Raw genomic sequence first — 21,778 nt, forward strand, 5'->3', positions numbered from 1 at the left:
GAACGTGATAACTGACAAAAACCCCAGAGTGTGTTATGTCTTAAAAATACAGCATAGTACATGATAACAGCCAAAAAGTCAAAGTATAGCATGTTATGAAAACGCCATAAAAAGTTCCTTTCCTGAGCGGCCCTCAGTTATTTGCTGGCTCCCTAAAATTGCTTTGTCATCAAAACTTTGAGAACCTCTGATGTGGGTTTTTGTTTCTAAAAGCTTTACATTGGTCAGTTAAGATGTTGAGAGTTTAAAACAGCCCCATGGAGGGAGGTTGGGTTGCAATGGGTCTACATCAAAAACGGTTGTCTTTCCCCCCCAAATGTTACGGCCCTGTGTGTTGAGAAGAGCCCTCTAGGCAGCCTAGCCTTCCTCCTTGCAACATGTCCTGTGAATAGAAAAAACAAAATCTTGGACACACACATACACGGTCACCGCTCGCAGGCTTTCAGTTCTTCCCTCCAGGTTCTCATTTTATATGCAAATCTTACTAATCTCACTAAAGCTGCATCACACACAGCTGTCACTGTTCAGTTGTGTAATATCATCCACGAAGTTACACTAACTGCAATTTGACACATTCTCTGACAAAGATAGCCAGCTGAACTGGCACCCTGCCAAACTGCATGGCCTCCGCAGGTGGATGTGGACATTTGTTTTCACAGTTGGTGGATCGCTGGTTTTTCTCACCTCGATACTGAGGTGTCACTTGCTGTGGTAAACTGAGGGTCACACCTGTTGTGTCATCGTCGTCTGCTGTCTGAAAACTGTTGAGCACAAACCCACTCATTTCCTTATTCTGCCTTCTCATAGCAGAGACTTAAAGTCATGTCCTGGAACTAGACTTAAACTGTTTTGTTACACAGATGTGTTTTAAGGTAGTGTTAAAATGAGACGTGGAGGCGTCCAGGTGAAATGACAGTCCATTTTATTGTTTCAGAACACAGCAGGCTACAGCAACCAGCTCCTCCCACTACCCCACCCCTTAGTAACAGCAGACCAATAAGAGCCCTCCTCCACCCCTGTCCTTCCACAGCCACACCCATCCAGCTAGGTCAGCTACACCCCCTTTGGAACAGCAGAGACACATCAGTGTCCACCTTTAAAGCAAGAAAATAGCTTGATATTTGGACCATGATTTCCAATTCATGTTTTTTTATACAAAAGCTACACAATGTTACACTTGATCATCAGAATACAATTCAACTGATTAACTTTAGTGTTTGGACACCATTTAAAATGTGATCAGATTCTTTACTTGGATGGAGCATTACCACTAAAAAACTCAACACTACCAGAGACTTAAAATACAAGGGACTGCAAAAACAAGAGATGAATATCATAATTGAGAATAATGAAAAAAGCAAGCTAGAATCAGTTTGTACCATTACAGACTTGAGGAAAAAAAAGAATAAAAAAGTAAAACAACCAAATGAAGTAAAAATGAAAAACAAAGTACATAAAAAGGGTTTTTTCAAAAATCAACTGTTGAGATCAAAATCCGTGTCATGTCAGGATTGAAGTCAGCCCTCCGTCAGGCTGAGACCAGAACAGAACCGCACTTAAATCTAGTTTGTCCCAATGGAGTTCCCATAGACAGGAAACTCTGCTTGCTGTTGTTGAGTCTTCTTCAGGCACTTTCTGAAACCCCGCCTCCTCCATATGGGCGAATCACGATGCAGGTTCATCCAGATCACATGATACAGCTGCGAAGGGAGAAGAGAAGGAGAGTGAAAAAAAGACAGGAGGAATGAGGGGAAAAACAGGAGGTGAGAGGAAGGAGACAGGGCACAGGCGTTGGTTGAGACCACACACACAGATCTTACACGGAGCAACATCACACACACCACATCACACGACTTTGCAATTAGGAGCAGTCTGAACATGCAGCAGCCTCAGTGAGTGAATCCACTCTCCTCTCCCCCCCTCAGCCATTTTAGTCAGACAGAAAACCTCCCCACTGTGCTTCTACTTTTAGATCTCACCCCAAAATGCCTCTCATTCATTTCTGCTAACACAAGGCTGCAGTGAGGATATTCTTACCTAGTAGAAAGTGTAGTGTAATGTTGGTCTTGGTATTTACAGGTCGGTATCAAACCAGGCCAGTTGGTTGGAGTCGCCGGGTGGCAGGCCCTCTATCAGTTCTTGGGCGTGTCCCAGGTCAGGCAGCCCCTCTACAGGAGGGTAGTCCTGGCCAGGGTGGTGGCCCCCGCCCAGATCATGGTCCATCATGGGCTCCATACCCATTGTGTCCCCTCCGTAACCTCCCGAATGGAAGGAACGGTAGCTTGGGTCTGGGGGAGGAGGAAGTGGGTGGAGGGGAGGCAGGGGAAGCAGAGCAGTTGTTAGAAGCATGTTAACAAACCAAGCGGTCACACAGTAGTATGATCATTCAAACGTAACACTACACAGCAACACGGCACACGGTCCATCTTCCAGCAGACAAAATGCAGCTGAACTCGTGGCTCAATTCACTGTGTTGAGTTTGGTCCCACCAACAGATATCCATCTGCAGTGGCCAGTGTCATCCAATGTATCTACCAACTTAAAGTCTTTGTTTTCATGTTGCTGGTCCAGAGCCAGTTAGAGCAGTTAGTGCTGGAGGACTGGAGAGCAGTGCAAATTAAAAATAAACATCCAACCCTCGCCTCTTGGCCTATTGATCAGACCAAGGTCCTGGGACACTCGAAACATTTAGATGGCCAACTGTGACAATAAGTAAAAGCAGCAGTATCGTATTTCTAAGAGCCATCCCTCTTATCCTGACTAACATCAGGGATAAAATCAATCTCCATCCTTAGCTTGAAAGGGTTATCGTCCTTCATCAGTGTCAAGTTGCCTGTGTATCATCTTTAACAGCCAATCCTGTCAGCAGCAGTAATAACGCTGGACAGAAGGAGCTCAGTCGTTGGACTGTAACAATATTTAGTTGTTTATCGACTCGAGAGACAGAGGCGGTCCATGGGTTTAGAGAAACTAACAGAACAGGAAGGACACAATCACTCAGAACAGAGAAGGCGACGAGTTAGTAAAAAAAAAAAAAAAAATCAGCTCAAATTGTTTTTGTTGCAGCTTAACTGCTGTGGTGTTTGTGACCTCCCTGTCCCCTCCTGTGTTTCTCCTGGGAGCTTCCCAGCCTGCTTGAGGTTAAGAGGTGACTTACCTTCCTGTCTGTAGCCCAGAGGCTCTCCCTGAGCTCCGATGTCCAAACCCAGGTCTCCGGTCTGCAGAGCAACAGAGAGAGACAAGGATGAGCAGGGGTCAGCACTTTCAATAACACCACAGTTAGTTAATTTTTATTTTCAAGTTATCTTTGTTGCACAGGCGTCTGTGTGTTTGGTGTACAAATACACTGATAAGCAATTTAAAAACAGCTGATTTTGAGTGCTTCGTACCTCGTTCCAGGCCATTGGTTCTGTCCTGAAGAGCGAGCTGGTGAGTTCTACAGAGAGCCGTTTCTTGTAGTCCTGGGGTTTGTCCTCTGACATACGGAACAAAACTGCTGCAGCGTAGGTGGCTGAGGGAACATGGAGGGGTGAAAGGTCAGTCAAAAAGCACCTTACTACGAATAAAGCAGTGCTGCAGCAGAGAAGAGACAACCAAGAGTCCAGGTATATCCCCGATTTCAGTTACAACAGAAATGTTGTTTCAATTGTCTACATCACTAAATGGAAAACAGTTACTGTGAAGTGCCTGTGCTTTGTTGAATACTCAATTGTGATTGGTCTTTGAATGGTCTGTTACTTCTGAATAGCAGACTATTGCTATGGATGCAGCTCTGATCGTAGAAGCAAAAAAATTAATCTTAAATGATCATTTTTTGACAAATTATTGATTTCTTTAATAAACCGCTGTGTAGTAAGCAAGATACTGTTCAGGGAGCAGATCATCATTGTAAAATTAACTCCTTTAGGGTGATACAAGACCCCTCCACTTTGCGCCAGCGTCCTGCATCACCCTGTCGGGGTCCATTCTGCAGTAATGGCCCACTTGCTGTACATTATCCCGTACATAAGCACTCATTTCTCAGTTTGACTAGACCTTCTGAACATCTGCGTCGCTAAAGAGTAGCCATTATGTAAATGAGTGTGTTTTTGTGAACATACCAACTCCTTCGTTGCGGCTGTGCAATAGCTCTGTGAGTGGAGCGGTGGCTCCCTCGGCCTCGATGGCCTCAGCAGCCTCTTTATCCTGGGCCAGCTCACACAGGACGCCTGCTGCTACACGCTGGATGTTCTCAATGGGAGAATACAACAGCTGCACACACAAACACAGAGACAGAGAGAGAGAGAGAGAGAGATTGATTGATTCTCAGTTTCCAGAGTACTCACACATGATCTGAAAAGACGCAACAGCAGAGATTCATGTTGTGTGAGGAAAAACACAACAGGTGGTGCAATAAATGTAACCTTTCAGAGCCACAGGGCCAACCATGGCAATTAAGGCTTTTTTTTTCTTTTTTCGTTTCAAAATTACTGACATTTGTAATATCTGTGGTCCCTATGTGATCCAAAATGACACCTACAACCATTTAGCCAACATGACATCACAAGAACAGAGCATAAGTGAGATGATTTTTTCTTTTACCTGTACAAAGAGTGGAATGGTGTTGAGTCCTCTGATGACTATTCTGTTGTGGACGTCTCTGGCCAGGATGTGAAGTGCTCCTGTGCAGCCCTCCACAATCTCCTCCATACGAACTCCCTCCTAATGACACAAACACTTAATTAGTCAAGTAACAACTGTAGGAGCCATTCAGGACTCTCCACAGCTAATCAGGTCGTGGTGGGAAGTCACAAAAAAACATGAATTTGACATCAGTTTGACATGCTTTAAATTTTGTGGGTACTGTGTGAGTGCTCAGTGGAAAGAACGCATGGCACCACTGAGCTGCGTGTCCCTTGAGTTATGTTGTGTTAGTGTTTGCTGTGAAGGTGTGAGTTCACAGAAGTATCTAAAAGTGTCTGTGTGTGTGTGTGTGTGTGTGTGTGTGTGTGTGTGTGTGTGTGGTGTGTGTGTGTGTGTGTCTGCTCTCACCACAAACTGCTGCTGCGTGCCTCCCATGCTTGTGCGTCTCTGTGTGTCTTGGTGTGCTCTGACCAGCAGCTGAACCAGTCTGGGGATAGCTCCCTGCTCCCTCAGAGGAGCGTGGTTTGCAGGGCACAGAGCCAGGTTACGGATGAGACCAACTGTAGCCTGACAGACAGACAAACATTTTTACATGTCAGCTTCGAGTAGCCATTAGTCACATCTGATAAAGAATCACAGCCAAAAGTTGTTTTCGGCAACATATTGTATGCACAAAATATTTAAAAAATGCATTGTTTGTATACATCTTTTAATTTGAAAAGTAATTCCTTGGGATAGTCTCCAAGTGGTTTGTGTTTGTAATCTGGGACTAGGTTTTGTCTCAATCTAGATGAGTTCAAAGCTGTACAAATGTTTTCTGTGTCCATCAGAACAAATGCGCTATAATATACTGTAGGCCAAGACTGGTCGGTCTGGTGTTATGCTGCTTCTACACTGGATTGGGCCTAAAAAGAAGATTTGCAGATGTGCTTGTGTTTCATGCAGCCTCCAGCGGTATCACACTGCATTCTCAATGCACAACAAAACAGTCCTGAGAGACCCAAAGCTGCCAACATGGATTAATAGCCAGCGTTCCACAGAAGTACTACTGTGCCAGGTTTGGCCCATTATTTTAGATTCGAGGCGTGGTCAAGTGCAAAATGATTTTCACTGGGAACACCATTGTAACAGACACAAGTAGCTGACAGTATGACTGTATACCTTAATGAGTGGCCAGTGTGATGGTGGATGCAGTAATTTGACGACCACGGGCAGGCCATAGTGCAGTCTGACAGCATTCTGTGCCATCTCGGCGTCCTGGTGTCGAGACGTGAGGTGACGCAGGGCACAAATTGCTGGTTCTGTGATGTCTTCTCTGTCTCCAGCCCGAAGCACTGTGCGAACTAACGCTTCAATACCTCCAACCTACGGAGAACAGATGAATAGATTAATCAGAGATTCACATTTGCTGTGTGGATAATATTAAAGCATAAGCATGAGTGAGGAAAAAATCTTGAAGTATGGATTCACACAGGACACAAACGCTAGTAAAAATCATAAAGATGACTATTTGAAAACAGTTACTAAGCATATTTAACTGTATACTCACCACTGACGAAGACCCAAGTAGTATCGAACGTCATTATTAAACTTTAGTAGTAGTAGTAGTAGTAGTAGTAGTAGTAGTAGTAGTAGTAGTAGTAGGAGTAACTCAGCAGGCTTTACTTTTTCTTCATACTCACCTGGCAAACCATCATCTTGTTCTTGTAGTTGTTACAGGTCAGGTTAGACAGGATGCCAGCAGCGCAGGTCACCACATTAATGTCGTCACTTCCAAGCAGCTGGACCAGAGTTCCTAGGAGACCCTCCATTCCCTCCTAGAAAAAAAAAATTGTGAAGTTAGCATTAAAAAGGACAGATGGGTAGAGAGCTCAGAGAATGCTTTGCGATGAATTTAAACAATAAAATCCTTTAATGTCTTCCTTCTGAGAATTGTTTTTTTAAAGAAAAGAAAATATTTTAATTTTGGTACAAGGTGCGGTTCTCATCACCTGTTTGGTGGCAGCATCTGATAAGTTCCTGAGAGTCCAGAGACAGTTCTGGACCAGTCTCTGGCTGGGGTCTGTCAGGTGGAGTCCCAGAGCCTGCATACCTCCTGGACAGAGGGACAAAGATGGAAAAAAGTGTTATCTGCACCTGTGAAAACTCACAGTATATTTAAAATCACTAAATTATCCCTGTTATTTGACTGCACTGTTTCCATCGCAGTGTTTGCTGTTATAAATGCATTTCAAATAAGCTCAAAGAACCTCACCTATGAACACACAGTATATGTATAATGATACTAAAGCTCATATTACAAACACTTTAATGTCAGACATACCAGCTTCTACAATGGCAGGCTTGTTACTGGAGCAGACAGACAGGACTTTGAGAACACGGCTTGTGGTCCACAACAGCTTCTCGTAGGTATAAGTCCTCATGATGTTGACCAGGGCCTGGGGGCCACCACTGGCCAAGATTATCAACTACACATGAAGAGACAGTACAATGAGGTTAGGGGTTTTAATGTCATGATGGCCACTATGGCCTGAGGAGCTTAACAGACCAATTTACCACACACTCCTCCCTTCCACTAGACCCTCACCTTGCTTTCCTGGTTTCCATAGGCCAGTATCTGGAGACAGTCAGTGGTGATGGCCAAGAACTTGACATTGGTCTTGTTGAGTAGAGCAACCATTTTCTGTAGACCTCCGGCTAAACGGACAGCCATCTTGGCTCCTTCCTGGTGCAGGAGGAGGTTGTGAAGGGTGGTGATGGCGTAGAACAGGACAGAGTCCACTGGTGAACTGCAGAACAAACAGAGGCTTCTTAGTTTACTGTCCCTCTGGAAATTAACCACAACTAGAGATGCATTGAGATTTCTCCAAAGGTCCTTCCTCTCCACATCCTCTGCCTTTGATGAGTTAACAGCCAGTTACAATTCTTCATGTCTGTCTTATCATAACTACAAATCCACTGTGTCAAAAAATAGCTATTTACCAATAAGCAAACAAAATGATGCTTATGTTGTTGAAAAACTCTGGATAACAGCCCAAACAACACAATGTTATTGACCAAAGACAGTGAAAACATCCCACCACATCATTTAGTGCCTTCCTGTACTGGTGAGCTGCAGTACATCAAATAAATGGAAACCCAAGAAAAACACAAATCAAGTATCACCCCATCTTTCTTTCACATACCCAAGCATTTTAACTAGAGCTGGTATTCCTCCAGACTTGAAAATAGCCAGCAGACCCTCTCTGTGATGGGACAGGTTGTGGAGTGTTCCTGCAGTGCAGCGAGCTGTCTCCACATCGTTTGTGTTCTGCATGGTCCTGACAATAGCAGACACCATCTGAGGAGAGCGCATGATGGCGTGGCGAGAGGCTTCTTTCTTTGAAAGCTGGTGGACCATCACTGCTGCTTTATTTACTACAACCTGGAGTAGAGGGACACACATTAGGGAATGACTAATGAAAACAAATAAATCATAAACAATCCGGAGCCACAGTTTCCTTTGGTATCTACCTGGTCCTCATCATTGAGTAGTTTGGTGAGTTCTGGTATGGCTCTGGTTGCCAGCTCAGCATCATCTTGGTAGTTGATCAGATTGACCACAGCATGTTTGAGCATTTGTGAGGGCTCTGCCAGCCTCTGAACGTTGGTGGGGTTTGCTGCATCATACTGTGTGGAGGGGATCTGCATGCCCTCCTCAAGAGTCTCTGGGAACATTGCTGCACGCACCCGTTGGGCACGCGTCATGGCATACTGACCATCTATGTCTAGGAGACAGAAAAACAGTTGTTTTGTTATATTAGGATTCAAGCTGCTGTTTGGCTCATTCATGTTTATGTGCAGTAAACAAATCTTCCCCAAAAGACCAACAAGTTGTCAGCATTATGACCTACCTTGTACTTGTTCCTGGGCGAAGTTCTGGTTGAAGCCCTGCTCCCACTCATACATGACCTGGTTGTCGACATCATCTTCCTCAGGGTTGCCCTTCCCACTGAGAGAGGGAGCCGTTGTGGTGGCCCCTGAATGGATGCCTGAATCCAGGTAAGACTGTTGCTGCCAGTGACTGACCGCCGCCTTACGGTCTGGCTCCATGGCCATGTCGAGCTCCATCAGATCAGCTGGAAGGAGACAAGGAATTAGAAAATATAAATCAACTAAAAGGACAAAACATTTAGAAAAGTCAGCCTAACCAACTTAGCAGTAGTCAAGAACAAAAGAAAAAGAAATCAACATTTGCAATTTAGTGATCGACATGAGATTCTTGCATACTTTTTGTCAAATGAAATGCAGCAAAACCAATTTGGTCAGCTTCGTCATTTCGAGTTTAAAGCATCTAAACAATAGCTACACAATTATTGCCAAGAAGTATAATCCTACACAAATGCTCTAACACATATGAGGCTTTAGATTAGATTTATTATCAGCCTCCTCTCTGTGTTTCCTTTTTAAAAGGAGTTACTGCTGTCAATGGTTGTTATTTTGTTTTTTCAGGACCATTAAGGCCGACTTCTATGCGGGATTAACCCCTATTTCTAATATTGTTGTGATGTATTTGTTGTTATATGGATTGACTGATTTATTGATGTGTTGACCACACCCATGGGTGCTGCCCACTAATTTTATGAATGTGACGAGCTGAGATGTCTCAACACAAGTGACCTGATGACGAGCCGGTAGGCTCGAAACGTTGTCCTTTCATACTATGATGATAGAATAAAGTATGTATTTTTTTTTTTATTGGGAGCAGCTACAGTGTTGCAAGTCTTCTTCTTTCTTCCTGATCACGTCTTTTCGACTCGGCACCTGGTAATATGGATGTGCGTGTGTCTACCTCTCCTTAATACAAGAAGTATAATCGCAATCAGTAATTCAGTTTCAGAATCCTAATTGAAGTTTATAGTCATTGCAATAAATGGATTTGTAACCTGCTTCCCATGCTCTTATTTTCCTACAGTTATTCTAATGATGCGTGATTTACCACTAAAGGTCTCTTCAAGCATTAAGTTTGATTTTACTTGTGCTCCTAGTTTCAGATTGAAATCAATAACTAATTCACTTTGCTCTAATGAGAACATATATCTGCACCAGGAGAAGAGTCAGTTTTGAAATGCGGCAAAGCCTAACACACTAGCCAATGCATGTGTATGTAAGTAAGAGACGGAGAGACACAGAGAAGTGATGAAACAGAAGCTGAAGAGAGTGAGGAGGTGAAAGAGTTTGAGTGCGTGTCTGAAAACTATTAACTCACCCTGGGAAGCCATGTTCCTTTCTCAAACCGCGGCCGACACAGCTTCCTTATCTGGAACAGGGGAAAAAAGCAGTCAGTCAAACTGCCTCAGTGGCATCTCGCCTTCCATCATTCCTGCCCTCTAACCCTGCTCACTGCCAGCTGTCTTTCCTTACAGTCAAACGTAAGCCATTTGACTTTAACAGAAAGATCACAGCAGAGGTAACTGTGGCCCGTTAGAAATTAATGGCAGTTTTGGTTCAGAAACAGTCCAGACAAGCGACTTTCCAGTGCTTTCTTTCCTTTCCTGCCACCTCCCTTTCTTGGATTTCCTCTGCTGTTAAAGCCAGACATGCAAACAGCAGCAGCTCACACACAAAGCCACCATTAAATGTAGCAGCTAGCAACTATTTAGGTGAGGAAGGATGGGGGAAGTGGAGCACTGGGTGGGGAGAAAAGAGGCAGGAGGGGGGAGGAGGGCATATGCATTCTTGCGCTGGCTTTGAAGCTGAAACCACACTCTGCAGAAAAGTAAACACTGGCAATGGCAGGAGAGAGGGAGAGCGAGCGAGAGGGGGATTAATTCAGAAAAAAAAGGAAAATTGAAACAGAGGTACTTCCAATTCATACTCAAAGATAAATGTTATGACAGTAATGCACAAAAACAGGAAATGGGAAAACTGCAGAAGAAAATCCAGGCTAAAATGAGACACAGAAACAGGGGTGTATATCCATACAATCAGAAATCCTTTTGTCAAGCCCTTTCAAAAGTACAGCTGCAGTTATTCCAAGATGAATCCTACAGGAAAATAAAGACCAAATCCTTTTCAATCATGGCATACCAGTCTGGACATGCTTTAAAACTTAACAGGCACACTGGAGGAAAATCAGGGTATTGCAACAAAAAAGGCACACACTCATACCTTACAAGAGAAAAGCAGAGGTGACTAACAATGAGACAGACTCTCCTGCCGCTAACTAACCAAGTTAAACCCGCAGACCTACGTACATTAAGTCTGTTCCACACAATCTACAATCCACACGAAAATATATAAGACCACACATTGTTAAAAAGAACACCAAGAGCCTTCGTTTGACACGGATACTGTTGTGCTCACATTTTTTTAGCACCATCCATTGAGGAAACACCACTACACATGGATTAAAGTACAAACAAGTTTATACACTGTATACATACACATTTCTGTAACATACAGGAAGCATAAACTGCTCTAACATGAGCATGATGTTCTTGCCCTACAAAGCAACTGCAGTATTAGAGGCTAAGAAATTTTCAGACTATGTTCAGACCAAAGACTTGAAGCCACTCCAACCTTGTGTCTGCAAGCTATCAACTAACGTTATTAATGAAACTAATAAAAAAATCGACCCGTCTCTTACAAAAAAAGGGCTATTTAGAGCACTGTCATTGGTCCCTGTGGAAAGTTAATATGTTAGATTAAAATTCTGAGTGGCCCCTTCTTGCCGCAAGGCTTGATGCAACAGGTGTGTGACTGTGTGCTGTTGTGAGGTCAGATGTAGTGACAGCAGCGATTCTGATGTCTGTGTCTTAAAGAAAGGAAAAAAAATGGCAATGAAACAGAGATGCACACTGAATTTTTAAGAAAAGGACATTATATATGATGTTGGAGGCTGTAATAGAAAACACAATACACCACCTCTACCAACTTAATAGCCTATAAGCTTTGAAAAGAGTTTCTGTGCAGGAAACACAGGGTTCTACCAGGAAGTCATTAAAGCAGCAAGAGACTGTGAATCAACATTAGCCAATAATGTTAAAAGTAATGATATCTGGGTGTCAGCCCCTAAAATTTTAGCTTTTCTTTCCAGAGGCAAAAGCTCAGTTTGGTTTTACATACTGACAGGAAATGCAACATCACTACCTTGAATCTCAGAGGTCCCGATTCAGAGATATCAACCTTGGCTGCTGGCTGTCAACAGGCTGAATATTATGTGATGTGATCACCTTGATAGGTACTTTACAGACTAATCCATCTCATCTCCTGAGCACAAAAACACAGTCCACTATCTTTTCACATATCAAAATGAGACTGCTGTCTTTTTGTTCCCCCCTCTAAACCTTTTCGACCCTAGGATAAAAGACACAATGTGGCTTGCAGAGTGCATTTAGCTGACAACAGCTTAGAGTTTGGTTAACTATGACTGATCCTGTGGTCAACCTGTTGAATTAGAAAACTCACCGACGTTTAAGATGTGACGGCCTTTTTAAGGAGTGCAGTTTTTTTAATTTTGGCAGCCACTTACTAAAAAACATCCTTCCAGATCTCTAATTGTTGGAGTGTCCAGTAAGGTTTCAATACACTCTGTTCAAGGAGCTTATGCTAAAAAACGTTGAACAAACAGATATTTAAGCTCACCATTGCAGTTGCTCACTTTGTTCTGCAAGCTTAATAGCTTTGACTTGGGGCTTTAAATATCCTGCCTGCAATACACTAAGTTGACCTAAAAAGAATATCATTAAGTTTGAAAGAGCAAGAAGAGAAGACTAAATGGCCTACAAACAGAAGTGGACATACAGAAAAACACAGCAGCCAGACATGCAGTGGTTAAAAAAAAAAAAAAATCAGTCTGGCATTGGTGCCAGTGAATGTGTAGGAGTTTGTGGAGTTAAAAGGCTGCCAATATGTAAATACACTCAAGGATAACTAAACTACTGCCCTGAATTACTTCCCTCCCCTCACACCCACACCACCCGAGCTCAGCTGTGTCATTAAAACACAATCTTGAGTCAGGCTCCAAGATTGCTGCTTCTAACCACAAATGCACCAACTCAAATTCACTGTTCACACACCATCCTCCCAAGCTTTGCAGGCATGCCCTCATATAACCTAGCCCTGCCCTAATGGAAGCCATATGTCCCATACAAGGCTGCATACAAATCAAACATACAATCAAAGCACACAGTGGAACCATTTATTATTCACACTGGTGGAAAATGTGGGTCTTTACATCTGGCTTCAGAAACTGAGCCAATGATAGTTTTTTTGATGGGCAAACAAGCAAAGTCTGGTCTCCAATTGGGACACACAAATGGCAGCCTTACCCTAAAGTCAGACTCTGACCATTAACACAAACAAAAAAATCATTACAGTAAGAGTTCCTTGATATCAGGCTAGCAGCCTGGCCGCAAAAATCTGAGCAAGAGGTTTCTTTGAAGCCAGATGTGAAATCCAACATGTAGAGTTGTGCCTGGTCCAGATAAAAGCCATACAATTGAAACCAGATGACTAATGAGTGACACACCAGTTACAAGAATCAGAAGGCTGTCTAATGCAGTATGTGGGATGAAAAGAGGCAAGTCACATGTAGCTATGATCGGATGGGTCCATCAAACAGGTATTTTATCTTCTTTATCCACATAAATGTTAATGTAGATGGCAAGTAATGTGCATGCATTCAGGCACGCACGGGCACACACACACACACACACACACACACACACACACACACACACAAAGCCCTATGAAGTGAAGTGTAATCACAGTACTTCTGTCCCAGGTCAACACTCAAATGACAGGCTTAGTGTTCCAGCACAGAACTGGATGGCCAGGAATAGTGTATTTCGGTCTGTTTCACTGCCCTGAGTATAGTCATGAAAAACACGGCATTCATATAGGGAGCCGGAGTTCATTAATGTGTGAATGACAAAAATAAAGCAACAGAAAATAAAAGGCGAAACAGCACAGCCATTTCTGTATATCTGGTTCTTACGCCCCCCTACAAAACAGAAAAGGTTACCAATGCAGTCCATTTTTCTGGCTCTATTCAGAGCATAGGGAATACAACTCCTAACATTCGTAGACAGAGCTAGATGAAGGGCAGCTAGGACCTCGATAGTGACACAAAGAAAGGAAATTATAAATATATTAATAACAAAAACATGCTTCTAACCAGTAATAAATGTCCTGCGAGTGGCCTGATTTGTCTGACATACAGGGCAGGAAGTAGGAAACATTGAACCATCAGGATTTCTCCACATGTATATCTTGCTACATTGCACGGAGGGCAACTCAATCAGGATTAGGCACAACGCCAGATGACTGACAACTATCAGGAGATAACATTCCAACCCCCACAAACAAAATAGGACATGACCAGTGGGTTATTACAGGTCCACGGTGACACCTACACAATCAAATATACCCAAGTTTAACCAAATGTCTTAAGACATCATAAGGTAGCTAAGCAAGCGTGAAAGAAGTCTGTAAGCTATGTGGGAAATCTTGCATTTCTAAACAGATTCAAGCTGATAAAAATCTTAATAGCAAATGCAGTAACACGAAGGAAAAAAATCCTCAGTCACATTGCTCAATAAACAAATTTAAAGCAGCCAAGCACATCTAAACTCTCCAATCCTACCTCCTCTCAAAGAAAAGAAAAAATAGCCAGTCTGTCAGCAAATTTGGGCCACAGTCTGGCACAAAGCGAAGATGAGGTGAGCCTCAAGGTTTACCTTGTGTAAAGACGACAGTATTACATTAAAATTACAAAAAATAAATCAGTTTGTGAAACACACATCCTCTAAATTGCATTTCACTCATCTGGCCTGCAGACATGCATGGCTTAATTTTACAGTCTCTTCCTAGCATGCAGTGGCATTTAAATAACTTATACAAAATTAATTTGTCAGAGGGAATACACTCTGCTTGGGTTAAAGAAAAAATGCATTTCTTGAGAACAGGACTTCAAAGAGCCAAATCCATCTAAACTCCTGCACAGACCATTTCCTCTCAAGTGGAAAAAAAACACCAAGCTCAATACATCCATATGAGTTAATGACCCAAACAAGCTGGATGATGGGCACAAGCAGAGAGACAGGAGCTGCCACAGGCATCAGTGTTAGCCATGTAATGTGCAGGGTCAGCAGCACTCACTGCTGGCTGCCAACAATACAATGAGCTCAATGCCTGCAGCCGCTGCAGTGTTTGGTCTGGGTTTTTAACTGCAAAATGATGGATGTCCATGGAGAAACAGGAGCTCCATGATGATGACTTTTCCCTTATTCTACCAAATAATTGTCAGTCTATTTAAAAGGGGTAAAATGAGATCAAATAGGTTAAGAGAAGTAGAAAAACGCATACAAATTCAAAGTCAAAGCTTGGAATAATTTATCACCAATAGATGTTAAACTGAGCCTTTATTTATACAAAGTTATTCATTGTTTTTTGACACAGGTGATTTTTATCAGATATATATTTCTGATGAAATCTTAATGAACAGCAATACTGTCACACAAGTTTACACATTTCAAAATCTACCCAGATCTACAAGTTGTGTAAAAATTACCATGTAAATGCAGACACGCAGGTGGGTTATTGGAAAGAGAAAAATTACAGTATTAGGTAATGGCAACACCACTGGAAAGGTTCTTGGTAGCAGTTTTCTTACAAGTGGATTACCTCAAAACAAACCACTACCGGTCTCAGATGTAGCTCACACCTACGCTTCCGTTCAAAAAATGTAAATGCGAGATTTTGTTGACGAGATTGTCTGTTTTTTCTTCCATTGTGTAATCTGATCGGGGATTTCACTCAGGCACCACAGACAGACAAACAAAATGAATGAATTTGAACCCATTTTTAAACAAACCAAACGCCAAAGACAATGCGTTGATTTCTGGGGCATGAAAACACCAGAGACTGGTGGTTTTAGTTTAGTAATGTGCAAAACTCGACTCTGGTCTTGTGATCTTATTATTTAAAATAAAACGGTTTAGTTGCAGCGCTTCCGTGACTAATAAATTGAAGCCGCTAGATAAGACGTAAACATCCTCCACCCAGTTTATTCACTCAATCTTCTTCTTACCAATAGAACTAAGACATAATCAACTGCGTGCAAAAAAAATTTCACCATCACAACTTCGTCTTGTGCCACTAAAGCGCACACACACACACACACACACACACACACACACACAACAGTTTTTTCAGCTGAAGCCATCACACCGCTTGTTTTCAGTATCGGCAGGATGGCGAAGATCAGCGAGGTATCCAACTTACCCCGTGGTGACCCGCCTGTCTCTCTCCAGCAGCCACACACACACACACACACACACATCTGGCAGTGCAAAGGGACCAGGCGGAATAGTAAACACCCAATATAACATTTAATAAAAACAGATCAACACTTACTAACCGTCCAAATAATAGTGTGCGGTACCCCTCTCCCTCACAGCTGCTGGTGCCCCTGACTTTCCAACACCACTGACTCAAATTTCACACTCTGGCTCCTCCTCGTCTTCCTCCCAAAGCACAACGACTGGGAGGAATTTGTCGGTCTTTGTTTAAAAGGACGAGAGGAAAACACACTCTCACGGGCTTTTGACCTAAAATAAACTTAAATATAAACCATTAATTTTTTTTTAGAGCGACTCTGCTAGCAGCGAGCTCCATTTAACATTAAAGTTTCTAATGGTGTTCAGTTTTACGAACTTCCAGCTAAACTTTCGGCGAATTGTTCGCGTTAACCTCCTTCTCCAGTTTCCCGTGACTTGGCTAACGTTAATTAACGGCCGATAACTTTAGTTTTAAACCTGTAAAACTAAACACATGGCCACGGTACGCCGAGCTTCACACGCGGTTATCTTCACCCCATATTAAGTGTCTGTTCAGCTAAACCAGCTGCAAAAACAGCCGACAGAAAGGCGAAACTCAAGTCGAGCAAACATGAGTCAGAATAGTGGAATGTGGCCAGCAGCATAAGTGGGCTAATAGTAGTTTAGCTAACTAACCTTAGCCATCGTCCGCTAACGTTAACTACTCAAAAAAGCGAGGGCACAACATCGGCGTTTACTCCCAAATCCCGAATAACGTTTCCGAATAAACTAGAAGGCGATGAAATCCATCGGACACATCTACCTAATTGTTAACTACTGCCTTACCAGACATCGACCCCGTGCTAACGTTACCATAAAGTCAGTGATTATCATCTGTAAAATAGGTACGTCCCCATTAGGCGGTGGCTGGCATATCCCAAATATCTGCCGTGAATTCAGCTGGCTCGCTAGCTGCGGCAGCAGCATCCCGGCCGGCCCGTACACAACAACCGTCTCCATTCCTGCTGGCATTCAGGGAGAGCCCGACAGGAAAAGAGGGAGAAACTGAGTGGAGCCGATAGTTTGAATGTTGGAGCCTACCCTTGTCAACACAGCAAGTCCGTCCACTCGGATCCCGGCGAGTAAAAACCACTCAGAAAGGGAAAAAGTCAAGGAAAATGTGAAGGCGAGCGTCAGCGGGGAGCCCTCGTCCACTCCCTCCGCAGTCAGTCAATAATGACTTGGCCGGAACAGCAGAGACTGGAAAATGTAAGATGGCGGCGGGTCTATATAGACCGGAGAACACCTCCAGTGGTTACATATCCTGCCGTGCGTTCGAATAAAATAGAAACAAAAACCTGATACATCTTTTATTCATATCACATTTACGTGTCCCCGCGTAGATTTACCCACCATAATAACTACATGCGTTGGTTGGAATTTTTAAATCGATCTAATGAAGTAAAGCAAGGTAAAATCAGTGTCTACAGCGTGAGTATGGATACACAATTGAATCAAGTTCCGGCAGACTACAAAAAGGAAATCCGATTCCTTTCCCCAAGTTAAATCTCTTGGACTGTGAAAAAGCTGATAATTTCCCTCACCTATGCATGGTGAGACAGTGAGAGTTTCACTGCAAGCAGCATCACTCCTATCACCAGAAGTCCCCTGCCTCAAACAGAACAAACAAACAACACTGCCGATTTTAAAACAGGTTAAACTATTCCACAATAGGCTATGAGTTATAAACACAAAATGGAAAGTCATTTCAAAGACACAAAACCTGGGTTTCATTTATTACACATACATTAATTTGATAATCAAATAGGTGATGCCAAATTATGTTAAATAAGACACAATAATAAACACTGCAGACAATAAAAACTCAACAATGATAGGTTGTTTTATTACACTATTACAAACAATGGTATCAAGAGCTAACCCTTATGCTGATGTCAATTTAAATTGTTATTGTATTGCCTACATGAGTAAGTTCAGCAAGCAGCTCATTATGGGCTTCCTAAACTGTGTGATTAGGCCTACAGGCAAAGAAAAAGTCACTGAGCAGGTTGGAGCATGTACCTTGTGTAAGTGATGCATTTGTGAGCAGTTGTCAGTGATTCCTGGGAACTTGTTGATTACTGACTTAGACTCAGTTGTGTTTGTGAGTCAGATCAAATCTCACATTCTCAGGAAATATCTCACAGAGATGATTAATCACTACTGTTTCCATATTTTGAGTGAGAGAAAATCTGAGTTCAGGCAGTTGCATTATAGACTTAATTGATCAAACAATGCATGCATTGCTAAAAGGATTATTTCTTCAAAATACAGTAGTGTTAGATTAACCATTTTTCTTGACTTAATTAAAAAGCAGATTCATTCATTAAAATTATTAGTGATCTATGGGCATCACTGAGGTCCTTCAAGTGAATAGTGTGATCTCCGCTTTATTCTGAGATCACAGAGTTGTGGCTATTAATTTTCAGATGACTTTCTGTTTGGCTCAATTATGAGTAAGTTAGTGGATAGGCCACATAGGAAATTTAAATATGCATTACAGGTCCTCTCGTCAGTGTTTGGTCCCTTAATCTCTGTGTTATGAAAGGTGGAGAGCAGACTATGCTACCTTTATACTGTCCCTTCATTCTACAGCTATCAATGTCACGGGAAGACAAAGGTAAAATCCTCCCTTGCCATCTGCCTACAGGCTATTTCATTAACCGTTATTTACAGTATGTGGGAGGAACAGGTTACTGAAAGCCAAACTCTAATTCAAAACAGTCAATGCAGCAGTCCCTGGATGGGATATACGGGAATTATATCAACACAGCCAGAATACACAATATGTGACACATCACCAGGAATGAGTCCACCCTGTGTCATTAGATTGCAACATGGAGAAATTACAGTAACTGAGAGTGATTGATTTGATTTTGAATGGCTTTCAAACCACAGTGGGAATTACTGCTGTCAGTCACTCGGATATATAGCCATGATTTGTGAAATCAAATGGCTGCGTTCATGCAGTCATGTGATTTCACAGGAGCATGCTGATATAACCAAACAGGTACAAATTAATGGCACAGCGAGTGACTTCAAGAAAACAGGATGACATAATACTCTGGGATGCAGATACTTTGATTATATTACAATACAAGTATCAGTGGAGGAGCAGTAGTTTGTTGGTCTGCATTTCAAATATGGCTGTAGAAATCTGAGTTGAATAAGACACAAACTATTCTCCTCTCAATACTAAAGACTGCCCTTGAAGCAACTCAGCCTCAAACTTTTCCAATACACAGTCTTAACACCAAACACTTGCTGTGGTGGTGGGTGCAAAAAAATATGATTATAAAACTGTATGTCTGAATAGAGATACATTTCTTCATAAAAGAAGTGGCTATGTGTGAAATACTGCTTACCCAAATGTCTAAAAATCAGAAGAGCATTTATTTGAGTAGAAGAGCATGTTTCATTTCTATCGACTGTATTCATATTGTTTTTCCCAACTGTGCTAAACCATCATAAATCAGAATGCAGACGTCTTTTACTCCATTTTTACAGGCCTTTCAAACATAAATTTCTCTGTGATACATTTATTTATAACTCAGTATGTTATTTCTGTCACACAATGTCTGTACTTGTAGCAAAAGCCCCATGAATAAATCATGTTGAAATATGTCCCTTTAAACAAAGACAGTGGCGGATTGTAAGTGTTTCCAGACATGATGCAACACTGCAGTTACAGAATTGGACTTTAGTTACAATAAAGTTTTAGTGAGGACTAGTTTTGTGACCATCTGTGACCACTGGGCCTGGATTAAGAGCACAGGGTTATAAATCTGATTTAATGCCTGTGAAAATCCTCCTGAAGTCTAATCTGTTAAATTGTGCTGTTAAATTTGGACCCATCGATCACTGCTCCTGTCACACTGAACTTGCTTATATTTATACACTCAGCCCAATATAACAAACAGTTTGTAACAAGTGAGGGAAGAGATGGCAGGATGCAGCTCTAAATCTGTGTACCTGATATGAACAGGAAGGGAGTGTGTTTAAAAAGGTCACTTCTTACCTGAGCAGGACTTTAGGTGATCGCATGGATTGCACAAAAGTCTTAAAATGCTTTGGGGTTTTTTGTTCGTAGAGGAGTAGTTAGACATCAAGTGAAAAGGGGGATGTGCAGAAACCACAACACCACTGTATATTCATTTGTATTTTATTTATAACAAAAATAATGAAGTAGATTTGTGGAAGAACACAGACGACAGAGGCCTCTCACTGTCTTCTTTTGCACTAGTGGAGCATAATGTTATGAATTTAATCATTTCTCAGGGTTTGGATTACATCTGAGGAAGGATGTGTATACACATTATATTTTCATCTTTTCATATGGAGTCAGTTCAAATAAATTTACAAGTATGTGATGTTTAACCCAATGTGGGTCAGGCTCAATCCTCTCTATCCTGGTTTATCACAAGAGACCTCTCAGCTCTAGGACACGTGAGGTTAAACATCCAGTTTTGTTTGATCCTGGGGAGATCCTGCCAAAGATTAATCCATAATGCCTGTGAAATGGCCCTTCATCCAACAGGCTGTGCTGAAATAACACAGACTGTTCTGTTCCCAAACACGTTGTGGCTCTCCAGTGACCCAGTGTTGCACCACTTCAGGGAGCCCACACAGCACTTGTTCTTCCAGCTGGATCCGTGTTCCATCGTGGCAGCATGAGGCGTTCACTGGACGAGTATTTACACCTGCAATTTATTGATAAACACAAATTGGTATGGACATCAACACAGCGTGTTTTAGAAAAAGCATACTGGAATTATAGTGACAAATTTGTTTGCATGTAAATAAATGTGGTTCATAAAATCCTGTAAAATATTCAACTTTATTTACAATACAATGCGAAACACATCTACACTAAGTAGTCACTACATGTGTCAAATGCTAGCTTGCATTGAAGGACATGTTATAATCGATTTCTAGATGTATTTAATATAGTGACTCAATTAATATTTGGCTCCTATCCAACATCAAAGTAATCAGCTAAACCTGTTCAAGATGAGGCTTCATCTTTTATAATTTATCTATGGAGCTGGTCTAAGAATATTCTCATTTTAAAACACTATCAGGGTTTTAATATTGACTGAATAAATGGTCCAACACAGTGTTTTCCATGTGTCTTACAGTTTTAAAAAAGAAACATGCAAAAGCAGATTAAAAAATTAGAATACAGACCAGCACACACAACACACATACATTGTTGCATGCTTGCACCTCACACACACACACACACACACAAGCACACACCTTGACAGAACCAACAATTACACTGACTCGTGCGCTCATCCAGCTTAACGCATGCTTGCGAGGAACCTGCATGCATTTGTATGTGCCGTCTGCTCTCACTCGACAGAGGACGAGCCCATGATAACACAGTACCCAGGATAACAGGAATGACACACAATCACGTAAAAACAGGTAGGTTTCGCTCTCCCTGGGGGTTAATATTCACAAGGGAAGCACAGGTCACATTCAAGCTCTGCTCTTATTGGCTAAAGCCAGCTCGGTGTGTTTACATACGCATGTGTGTATGTGTACATAATCTTATGTCTGTGTATAGGCTTGTATTGACATATGTTTGTACCATGTTCTTTACCTTATGTGTAAATACAGTGTGTGTGTGTGTGTGTGTGTGTGCACTCGTGTTTCTAACTTTGAATGTGTTTCCTTTAAAACTATGGATGTGTGTGCGCTGTGTGTACAAAGAGTAGGAAAGGATATAGCAGTGTGTGTGTGTGCCCAAATGTGGGTATTTACTGTATATATACTGTATGTGTGCC

General features: G+C 42.1%; 1 protein-coding gene across 2 annotated transcripts; it reads right to left on the reverse strand.

The window, feature by feature from the left end:
• Positions 1–907: 907 nt before the first annotated feature.
• Positions 908–17,197, reverse strand: ctnnb1 (catenin (cadherin-associated protein), beta 1). Of its 2 annotated transcripts, none has more exons than XM_050045890.1 (17): positions 17,028–17,197; positions 9,872–9,922; positions 8,517–8,741; positions 8,137–8,390; positions 7,809–8,047; positions 7,211–7,412; positions 6,947–7,091; positions 6,615–6,718; positions 6,306–6,440; positions 5,785–5,988; positions 5,032–5,190; positions 4,582–4,701; positions 4,101–4,251; positions 3,390–3,511; positions 3,158–3,218; positions 2,038–2,288; positions 908–1,700 (listed from the first exon to the last, which is right to left on the reverse strand). In XM_050045890.1, the coding sequence occupies exons 2-16, from the start codon at positions 9,882–9,884 to the stop codon at positions 2,074–2,076; spliced, it is 2,349 nt and encodes a 782-aa protein (XP_049901847.1). In that variant the 5' UTR covers positions 9,885–9,922; positions 17,028–17,197; the 3' UTR covers positions 908–1,700; positions 2,038–2,073. The 2 variants fall into 2 exon arrangements, with proteins under 2 accessions (XP_049901847.1, XP_049901848.1); XM_050045891.1 differs by lacking the exon at positions 17,028–17,197 and adding an exon at positions 16,028–16,049.
• Positions 17,198–21,778: the final 4,581 nt, after the last annotated feature.

This window comes from Epinephelus moara, chromosome 6, assembly GCF_006386435.1.
Source record: "Epinephelus moara isolate mb chromosome 6, YSFRI_EMoa_1.0, whole genome shotgun sequence".
Lineage (NCBI taxonomy): Eukaryota > Metazoa > Chordata > Actinopteri > Perciformes > Serranidae > Epinephelus > Epinephelus moara.